The 11,282-nt window shown below is 40.6% G+C and overlaps 1 protein-coding gene across 1 annotated transcript; it reads left to right on the forward strand.

Annotated features, from left to right (window-relative positions):
* The first annotated feature begins 589 nt into the window (after positions 1-589).
* On the forward strand, positions 590-11,004 carry cndp1 (carnosine dipeptidase 1). Its single transcript, XM_080769257.1, has 12 exons — positions 590-618; positions 1,356-1,466; positions 1,891-2,034; positions 3,054-3,216; positions 3,413-3,501; positions 6,194-6,391; positions 7,160-7,244; positions 7,894-8,054; positions 8,341-8,505; positions 8,718-8,859; positions 9,250-9,397; positions 10,603-11,004. Exons 2-12 carry the CDS (start codon positions 1,356-1,358, stop codon positions 10,676-10,678), a joined length of 1,482 nt encoding a protein of 493 aa, XP_080625383.1. The 5' UTR covers positions 590-618; the 3' UTR covers positions 10,679-11,004.
* The last annotated feature ends 278 nt before the right edge of the window (positions 11,005-11,282 follow it).

The raw sequence follows: 11,282 nt of genomic DNA on the forward strand, positions 1-11,282 counted from the left end.
ACACACACACACACACACACACACACGTGACCATTATACCTAGTACTAGTAGGCCTTTAACAATGCATTTATGCATACCATTTTGATTGCATGACAAAATTGGTTCATAAGGCTAACATGGTTGCATGTCAAACGTTCAACCTATTTTGGGCACAGGCAAAAAATATAAAGAAAAAATGTAGCGCCGCACAACATCATGATATGTTGATCTTAAGGGGTTAAGACCTTATAATTCCACACAACAGGATACTTGTCACATATTGTACTGCAAAAGCTTTACTGCTGTTTTGCCTGAAGTTACCTGGGGATCACAAACACCAGGAGTTATTTTCATTTCACCCCCTTTCACTCTGTGCTTTTGTTCCTGCTGAACATCCCAGCGTGCATTCTTGGAGGGAGATCAATAGTTTGAGTTTAATTCTTGTGCCTGTCAGCAAGAAATAAATCCAAATTGTCAGCTGTTCTGGCACGGATCCAGGAAACGTTTGACCTCACAACCCCGGGGCCGTGCAGGAGGTATAATGGGAGGCGATGGTATATAAGAACACCGACAACAACAAGTGGCCACAGTAAGCCTGGCAGAGGAGACTGTCACATGCCCCCTCCATAAGAGCCAAGGTAAGACAACTGCTTGGTCCCTCTGGAAAACAAAGTGTTTAAGACTCTGAGATTTAGAATGCAAAGGCATTCATGTCATCACATGAATGTTACATTTACTCTTTTTGGGATCTGGGCAATGAGGTGCTAGAAATCTCATTTTAGTAGGGTTTTTAAGGTCAGTTGTAAGAAGGCTTGGGACTGATTCTACAATATACATCTTTGAACTGTCCCGATCCGATCACGTGATCGGTAATCAGGGACTATCACGTCATTTTCAAATTATCGGAATCGGATCGGGAGAAAAAAAATGTGATCGGGACATCCCTATAGTATCAATATTATATCCATATCATTAGACTGGATATTGTCTGTGATTTTCGATATTGTACAATTTTGATATGGCATAAGTGTCCTATACATTGTCTGTCCTGATGAGGGACCTCTTCTTTGTCTTTCAAAGATATCCTTTTCATTATGCTCTATTGCCCTACGCACCTGTCACCAGCCTTTTGAGGTGTGCATCGGCCTTTTGCTATAAGTGCCCTTTAAAAATGTAAATATCGGATCGGAAAAATCGGTATCGGCAAATACTCAAAATCAAATGATCGGAATCAGATCGGAAAGCAACATAACGTGATCGGGACATCCCTACTTTAGTTTGAACCCTTTGATTTTGCTTACAGGGAGAGTATGACAGCTTTTAAAATGAGAGGAAGATACAGAAGCATTATGTACCAAACTGACTTTATCAACAGATGACACTCTTGCTGCTGCCTTCCATTCTGCTGGTCATTTCCTCTGTGCATGCGTTCCAGTTTGAGGAGCTGGCACAGTATGTTGACAGCCATCAAGAAGAATATGTAGAGGTACAGTAATATATCAGTTCACTTTACTCCAGGACACCTTTTTTATGTAAATATGTAACATAATAATTATGTTTAAAAACAAAATAGGCGATCTATAAGCTCATAACAAGTAGGCTATTAGGTTGATTGACTATTTTGAACATTCGTAGATTTTGACTATTAAAAAAAAAAAAGAAGCAAAATAATGACAACTTACAGTGATTCAAAATACTTGGATGTACTGTGTGCATGTTGTTGTATTCTCGTATCAAATAAAGTGCACACAGACAAGGCAGCTTCATACCCTGTGTTCACTTCTTTACTTCCTCTTTCTTCTCCTTTGACCTCATGACATCATCAATACAACACCATTCACCTTTTCGCATTAGGGCCCCCTAGTCTACCTTAGTGCATTGCACTTTCAGATTGCACTTGTTTCCTGCAGGCTCTGCGTGACTGGGTGGCAGTGGAGAGTGACTCCAGTGATGTCCTGAAGAGGTCAGAACTCCATCGCATGATGGAGATGACGGCGCAGAAGCTCAGGTCAATGGGAGGGAATGTGCAGCTAGTGGATATTGGGCTACAAGAGGTCAGTGATTGAGTCATTTCACACAGGAGTGGATCGATCCTTCCACTTGATCAAATTAAATTCCTATTCTATTCTGCTCAAAGCTTTGTCTCCCTATTATTACAACATGATTTAATTTCAAATGCCTTCATTTAGTTTCAGATCTCAGATAGGAGGAATTTGATTCAGTCATCATCTATCTATATATGCACCATGTCTCTGTCTGTCTGTCTGTCTGTCTGTCTGTCTGTCTGTCTGTCTGTCTGTCTGTCTGTCTGTCTGTCTGTCTGTCTGTCTGTCTGTCTGTCTGTCTGTCTGTCTGTCTGTCTGTCTTTCTGTCTGTCTGTCTGTCTGTCTGTCTGTCTGTCTGTCTGTCTGTCTGTCTGTCTGTCTGTCTGCAATCCACGTAACTCGAGAACCGTTCGCCCCACCGACTTCAAATTTGACACACGCGTGCCACACCACCGCAGGGGGTGCAGTGGCAGGTGTCAAGTCAGTCGGACCCACGGTTGTCCAGAACCGCCCCAAAAGGTCCTCTGTCCGGGCTCTGGACAGGGCCCCTGTCCAGGGCCCCTGTCCAGGGCCCCTGCCCAGGGTCCATATATGGAGCTGGCCTGTTCTGACATCATTCTGACGTCTGCATAGACTCCATATTTGGACATGCCTGATAAAGAACTCCATATATGGGCATAAAAGGGACACAGACATAAGGGTGGGGCATGCATTTCCAACTTGGATCGTTCCAAGTAGGCCAGAGTGCCCAATATTATTGGGCACCACAGTAGAGGCTCCAACACATATTATCTGGGTGGGGCATGCATTTCCAACTTACATCGTTCCAAGTAGGCCAGTGCCCAATGGCCACCGCTGTAGAGGCCCCACGCCACGGGCACCACTCTAGTTAAAATAAACATGCTCTGAAAATGTAGATTTGTTAATGTCAGATAGACCTGTCTGGAGCGGCTTTCAGATTTTCAAGTGGGCCCTGAAAAGATTATCCACCACTGCATTAACCATTTTGTTCTCTCTGGTCCGTTCAGCTTCCTGATGGTCAGACGTTGGCCTTACCTAAAGTAGTGACTGGCCAGTTTGGCAGTGACCCCAACAAAAACACAGTATGTGTCTATGGCCATGTGGATGTCCAGCCAGCTAAGGTAGAAGATGGCTGGGCAACAGAACCTTACAACTTAACTGACATTAATGGTAAGTAAGTGCTATAGTAACACCTCCACCACATTTTACAGATTGTCTTCTTTTGGTCACAATTAATGTTAAAATCATACATGACAATGTCTGACAATGTCAAACAGCTTGTAGAGCAACAGAAGTATGCATCTGTATAACAAATGGATAGCGTGTTATTCATGTTGATATTCATGTTGCATCATTGTGTTGGAAGGTAATCTGTATGGGAGAGGGGCTTCAGACAACAAGGCACCAGTCTTAGCCTGGATGCATGCGGTGGAAGCTTACCAAGCCCTCAACATGGTCAGAAAACATTCAAATACATTAAGATCTTAGGATCACTCTTTACTTGCTGGATGTGCATCAGATCAAATGTAAACCTGTGTTTGTTATTTGCGCAAGCAGAGCGCGCAAGTAATCGTTTCGCTTGGTCTCTTCGAAGTGAAGCCAAGTTTTCTTCAACGGTAAATCTGTGCCTGGTTTGCTGGGACTAGTTACAACATTACGTCATCCTTGAGAGAGTACATGGTGTGTATATGACGTAATGTTACAAGTTACAAGTTACAAGTTACAACATTACGTCATATACACACCATGTACTCTCTCAAGGATGACGTAATGTTGTAACTAGTCCCAGCAAACCAGGCACAGATTTACCGTTGAAGAAAACTTGTCTTCACTTTTTGGAACCAAGTAACCACAGTATACTGCTAATCAAATTACAACTACATACTCTGTATGTAGTTGTAACTAGAACAACTACATACAGTCTGTGCCTGGTTTGCTGGGACTAGTTACAAGTTACAAGTTACAAGTTACAACATTACGTCATATACACACCATGTACTCTCTCAAGGATGACGTAATGTTGTAACTAGTCCCAGCAAACCAGGCACAGATTTACCGTTGAAGAAAACTTGTCTTCACTTTTTGGAACCAAGTAACCACAGTATACTGCTAATCAAATTACAACTACATACTCTGTATGTAGTTGTAATGTGATTTGTAATTTGTAAATCTGTGCCTGGTCTGCTGGGACCAGACTACACAGATGACCATATCTCTTACGTCATCACTGAGAGCTAGTCATACATATACACACCGTGTACTCTGGTCCCAGCTCTCAAAGATGACGTAATGTGGTATCTGCTGGGACCAGATTATACAGATGACCAGATACTGAGATGTGATACTTTCCAGCGGTCGAAAGTACTTGCGCGCTCTGCTTGCGCACTAGTAGGCCATTTATGGCCTACTAGTGTGCAACAAGCAAGTATGCACTCGGCAGAGTGCAGTTCTAGTTGTTGTTGTTTCTATGCCATTCTCCATTTAAAGGACCACTTCACCACTTTTCAACCTATCTTCATTGCGAACGCAGTGATTGCGAACTAGTGAGCACTTACTATGAGACCTAGCAGATCATGTCTGTCTGTCTGTCTGTCTGTCTGTCTGTGTGTCCGTGTGTCCCCCCTTTGTGCCCATATATGGAGCTGAGTGATTTGTTTGTGATTGATGCAACACACTCCATATTTGGACGTATAGCTGCTTTGGGGACTCCTTATATGGTTATGGCTAAGTTAAAAACTTAACTTAAAAATAACTTAACTTAAAAAAATAATAACTTAAAAATAAATCTTAAAAAAACCCAAATATGTGGAGCTGCGTTCGCTTCCCGCGTTTGCGCGTCTTACTGGTATAATAGGTCCTCACTAATAATCATGATAAAATGGCACGATTTTTTTCTACTCAGTCTGTGTCTCATAGGAGGGCTGTGGGCAGTTTAGAAACCGTTTTCCAGTGACATCATCATTAGGCAGATTATTTTTTAAACAAGATTCTTTCACAAAAATGTTTAGATTTTCTTTATCGTGAGAACGATGGCTTCCATTTTCGCATTGCAACTTTTCAGGACTAGAAAGCCTGTAGTTTTTATTAGCTTGTATTCCCCATCGATGATGTCACTGGAAGACGGTTTCTGAACTGCCCACAGCCCTCCTATGAGACACAGACGCCATTTTTTCATGATTATTAGTGAGGACCTATTATATGAAGATAGGTTGAAAAGTGGTGAAGTGGTCCTTTAAGCAAATTTTGGGATGGACACAAATGGCCACTAAGAGGCACTGTGACCTTAACTGAGAGCAAATTAAAGTACTACTTTGTAAAACATGTTTGTCTAGAAAAATATTTCAAATGCAGAGAGGTAAGGGGGGAGCCCTTGGGCAAAGAAGACAATTATAGATTAGTACTATTTATTAGCCTGTAGGCCATTAAAGACAAGGAAAATGCTGCAGACATGATGTGGAAAGGAACTTGATGCCTTCAGGGAAGTTCAGGCAAGGGAGAGTATCAGCCAAACCGTTTCTGCAAAGTCACTGCAGTAGTCTATTACTACCATTTTAAAAGTCTCTTTCCATACACAGTATATGTCCTACATCAGGAAGTAGTACGTAGATAAAAAAAGATATGTATGGTCATCAAAAAGCATTACCTATACTAGTACTGTATGTGCAGGAATCTTACAGATTGCAGTTGGCACTCAAATTAGCTACAGTACGGTTCACTTTTCACTATCTGCTGACTTCACAGACTTTGAAAAATGTAATACATTTATATTTATAATTGAATCAAGTAGGAACCTGGCATTTTGAAGATTTTCATTCAACAACATATTACAATCATCATGCAATATGTTCATGTTTATCTAATTGTAGTCATTTAACCACTATATTTGAATAATGAAATAACCGATCTACAAGCTCACAACGTGTCGATGTAGATCGGCTAGTTGAACTATTCAAAGATGTTTTTCAAAATAGTAAAAGAAAGGGGGATTTAGGATAAGGGGTTTAGCATGGATGAAAATAGAGCCCTTATATAGTGTAGATTGTACAAAACAGTCCAAGCACCAACTCAGGTCCAGTGTAGGCCTATAAGTCTACTCTAGATAGAAGGTTTAAGTACAACCAAAATAAAAGTGAAATTACTCCACCAGGAGCTGCCGGTGAATGTGAAGTTTGTAGTTGAGGGGATGGAGGAGACAGGCTCCAATGGCTTGGATGCCATGATCCTGGCCCAGCGTGACACCTTCTTCTCTGATGTGGATTTCATCATCATCTCAGACTGTGGCTGGCTCAGCAGGCGACCTGCACTCACCTATGGCACCAGAGGCAACTGCTACTTCTTTGCTGAGGTATACAGTATAGTATGGTTACACACGTTATTGGCAAGTTACTTGTTAAATTGTGTATATTTTGTATTCTACACTTGCTTGTATGCATGCATGCGTGCGTGTGTGCGTGCATGTGCGTGTGTTTGATTGCTTGTCTGAACGTCTTTGTAAATACAACATTTTTCATAAATTATCTTTCTGGTTAAATAAAGAGTGAATAAAAATGTTGGTAACACTGTGCGTGCATGCGTGTATGACAGCAACTGACTTAAAAAAATCAGTGATTATAAATGCACTATAAAATGAGTATGTGTGTATATTAGATTATATATATATTACAAGTTAACTATGAAAATCGTAATAGACTGTGATCCTGGACAAAAGAAAAGGTCAGGTAGTGACCAGCAATTAGTATTATTAGACTGTATAAGTCATTCTGAAATGCTATCATTGAAGCATTACTACTCATGAGTCATGGGTGCTTATAACTGAAGTGTTGTACGCAGATTAATTCATTTGTACTTGGCCTCATAAACAACCATTGGGAACGGCTTTAGAATGTGGTAGGCCTATTGTAGCATTGCTATAATGCATTACATTTATGAGTTCTAATAATCATAGTGCAGTGCATATCCACATGAAAGCTATAGCAGTGCATATCGAGGAACATACAAAGCACATCACAGATCATATGATGTTGTAATTAGTATAGAACTAGTTCTCTTCCATGTTCCTGAGGGCATACAGTACAGCTGACAATATGTGTTGGTGTGTGTTTACTGTTTGCAGGTAGGAGGACCCAAGCAAGATTTACATTCAGGCGTGTATGGGGGCACAGTGATTGAACCTATGACAGACCTCATCGGCATTCTGGGTGAGTGCAGCTCCTCTTATCTACTGGACTGAAGGCAGTCTGTGTCTGTCTCCTCTCTGGAGCCCTGGGAGCTCTCCTCTGTCTTTTCAATGTCGGCACCATGCAGCAGTATGAAGAAGGGTTTGCAACAGTGAATTGAACTCATCGTTTTTACCCATTTAGGCCTGACGTCGAACATTTTCAAAAATAGCAGACCCGAGTGGCGCGCTATGAGCTTGTAGATCTGCTATTTTTCAATAGCTAAAGTATAACATAATGCTTAGTTAAAACACCAAAAGGGGTTCCCGTCCAGAATGGGTTAATTGATTATAAAAACGAATCGATAAAAAAAAGACATTGAAAAAAAAACCAATACAAATATAGAAGCTCAGAACACATCATGATTGTGATGTCAAAATACTTGCTTGTTCTATTTTACCTCATTTTATTGTATTTTATTTTACTGCATTTCTGCATTGCTGTTATGTATCAGAAGCTGACTGCATAAGGAAACGCTGCTAATTATAATTAGGTTACAGTGCCTGTCTAAGACAAGTATCAGGGTATAGTCCTATAACTGTATACTGTATCTGTATATATTATCTTGCTGCTTGTACCTGTATTTTTTAATCTTGCTTTGTCTGGTCTCTCTTCATTCTCCACATCTCAGATACACTGATCAGTCCCAGTGGTAAGATCCTGGTCCCTGGGATCAGAGAGGCTGTGGCTCCTCTGTCTGATGAGGAGTGGAGGATGTACCAGGATATTGAGTTCGACATCAACGACTACAAGAGCAAGATCGGAGTCAGCCAGCTAATGTACACTAATAAGGTAATACAGGTTTCTCTTACACTGGCAATCATAATATGGATATGGTTACAGGAAGGAAAACATATTTTTTCAGTGAAATGTAATGGCCAAGGAAAAGTACAAATTTATAAATGGCAGAAATGTGAGAATAAAAAAATTTTTTGTAGACATTCAGAAATGTCAAAAAGAAAGAAGAATTGTAGAGATGAATATGTTGCAGTCCAATGTATGTTGCAGTGTGTAATGTAGATCTAGGAAAAGGAAAATCTGGTGTTTGTGCGCATGCACATAACTCTGTCTATTGCAGGTAGACTTGTTGGCTCATAGGTGGCGCTACCCTACTGTTACCATCCATGGTATTGAGGGGGCCTTCTCTGCTCCTGGCTCTAAGACTGTTATCCCTGCTAAGGTTATTGCTAAATTCTCCATCAGACAAGTTCCAGACATGGAGCCAGCTATGGTCAAGAAACAGGTAAATCGGGGTGCAATCATTAGAGTTCAACGGCTAATGAAAAGTCCCATCTATAGGACAACAATTTTAGATTCAGTTATGAGTATATTATTTGATAAACAATACATTTTGCCATTTTGTTTGTCGTTTTCTGATCCGCTTGTACTTGTAAATTGTTTTCTCCTACAGAACTATATGCTGTACATCTTTATATCTTCTCTGTTCATTCTTAGGTAACAGACTACCTGCATTCAGTTTTTGCTAAGAGGAAGAGTCCTAATACGCTAAAGGTGACTATGATCATTGGGGCCAAGCCCTGGCTGGCTGACACCAAACATGCACTGTATGAAGCTGGAAGAACTGCCATCAAGAAAGGTGCAGTATATACTCCTCCTCACCCCACATATACATACACAATATGACTCTGTTACAGTATATATACAGTAGTATATACTCTTCCTCACCCCACATATACGTACACACAATATTAATCAATGACTCTTTTACACAGTCAGAAACTCTCAGGCATCCTGTTCCTGGAATAACATCCACAAATGCTTTGAATCAAAGAAATGCTGAAAATACACACACCTCGCCTTCTTAATAAAAACACACAAATGCGCACGCACACACATAACCAAGCAGTGACCTAGTTTCAGAAGCGTTATAGAAACTCCCATAACATCATCGACATTGTTTGAATTGAACTTGATTTTTTGTTCAATCTTGACTGATGATGTCTTGATGTGTCTTTCCCTCCTACAGTCTTTGACATGGAGCCTGATCTGATCCGAGAGGGTGGGACCATCCCCATCGCCAGAACCTTTCAGGACGTGACAGGGAAAAGCATCATCATGCTGCCCATCGGTGGCTTTGATGACGGGCTACACTCCCAGAACGAGAAAATGAGCAGGTAAGACGCCGCTGTTATTAGGTCCTTGAAGCTAATATTGTATGTCACATTCCAGATGCTTCTGAAGCCATATGAAAATAAACCAGTTCCGTTCTTCCTTGACTGGATCTTATGAATACAGTAGATGATTTAAATTGTTTAAATACAATAGCTAGTCAATTTTCACTGACATAATGAGGGTGATGGGATCACTACAGAGGACATGTCTCTAAAAGAGATGTTTTGTTTAATCAGGATGTTTCCTGGTTAAATAATGGTTAAATAAATAAATAACCTGCACTTTGGACCACGGATGTTACAGTAAATGGATTCATATTGATCACTATTTGGAAACAGAAATTACATTAACTGCTGAGCAGTTGACATCCATTTAGTATTAGATAAGAGGCTGGCATGAGGCAAAAAAAGGCCTGTTGAGTGATGGGGTTGAAGTAAAAAAGAAAAGAAAAACATAACATAGATTGCAACTACAGCACAGAAGCTCACCTAGAGTATACACACAACTACAGCACAGAAGCTCACCTAGAGTATACACAGAAACTTTGGGAATAATAAAAGCAGTACAGTGTATATGAAAACAAAAGCAAAACAGAGCAGCCACCGGGACAATGCGTAATAAGACCAGAACAATACCAAGCACAGACACATTAATATTAGACTAGTTACTACTGGCTGACAACAAACATCGCTATAAGGAAAGAGAGAGCCTCCAGAGATAACATACCAGAGATACAGCTCCAGCAAACTGAAATATACAGCTGCACAGGGATACATGGTGGGTTGTTAAAATTGTTATTGAGCAGGAGAGCATCTCTGCGTCTCACTTCAGGTGCCCACAGGGACTAAATAACAGCAATGTGGTGCAATTCTTTAGGCCATGGTGGGCGGAACTTAATTGGTTGTTGAATCACAGGAGGTGAGGTTTGTAGTTGAGGGAATGTAGGGGGACAATGGCCAACAGGACGTATTGTATATGCACAGTTGCATTACATCACATCATAACTGGGAGCTGTCCTGTGCAACACATAGACGACTGCGAGGGTCTCTATAGGCTTAGTCAAGACCTTTTCAACCAGCAGCTATTGAATGAGACAAGGGCCAAAGATATTACTGTTGACGTTCAAACACCATATATCACAGCCACTCTTCGCCTTTCTTTTTAAATCTGTCATTCAATATTTCCATATCTCTTTCATTTCTCACAGGTACAACTACATTGAAGGGACCAAGCTTTTCATCACCTACCTAAATGAAGTGGCCCAGATTAAGAAGAGTGTGTGACCATCCTGGTGTACTCTCATCTCCAGCATCAAGGCAGTGTAAACACTGCAGTTTCGCTGTTATTTGCGTGTCACAATATCGTTCGTGTGACTTCCTAACATTCCAGTGATGCAGTGAGTTCTGGCCGACATATGTCTGTTGTATTGTCTTTTATCTTCTTTATCTTGGTATCTCTGTCTCCCTTATGCAAATCTATCTATCTATCTATCTATCCCTGCCTACCTACCTACCTATAGACACGTACCTACCTAAAGTACTTGTTATTATTTTGGACATAATGGGAATATATATTGGCTTATGCTATTGCTTGAATTTGCTAATAATAAACCTGGTGTTGTGTGACTGCACTTACTGAGGTGACTCTCATCGGCTAGCGTTCAACTGTTTTCACTCACAATTCATCAGACATAATTGTATGTTAAATACTGTTGAGAATGATACATACTGTATGTGTGTAATCTAGCACTGCAATGCTGCATGAACCACACCAACATCTCATTTTAATTATGCAAAAAAAGGACACTTAGACTATTATCACACTTACTGAACATATAGCGTTTATTTGATAATAATTAATAACAATCCCAGCAAATGTCAAATACGA

Source organism: Protomyctophum bolini (assembly GCF_963924005.1).
Source record: "Protomyctophum bolini genome assembly, chromosome: 7".
NCBI classification, from domain to species: Eukaryota; Metazoa; Chordata; class Actinopteri; order Myctophiformes; family Myctophidae; genus Protomyctophum; species Protomyctophum bolini.

Coding starts and splice junctions, on each gene's coding strand:
- cndp1 (XM_080769257.1), top strand. CDS start 1,356: ATGACACTCTTGCTGCTGCCTTCCATTCTGCTGGTCATTTCCTCTGTG. Junction 2,035..3,053: donor TGGATATTGGGCTACAAGAG/GTCAGTGATTGA, acceptor TGGTCCGTTCAG/CTTCCTGATGGTCAGACGTT. Junction 8,506..8,717: donor CAGCTATGGTCAAGAAACAG/GTAAATCGGGGT, acceptor GTTCATTCTTAG/GTAACAGACTACCTGCATTC.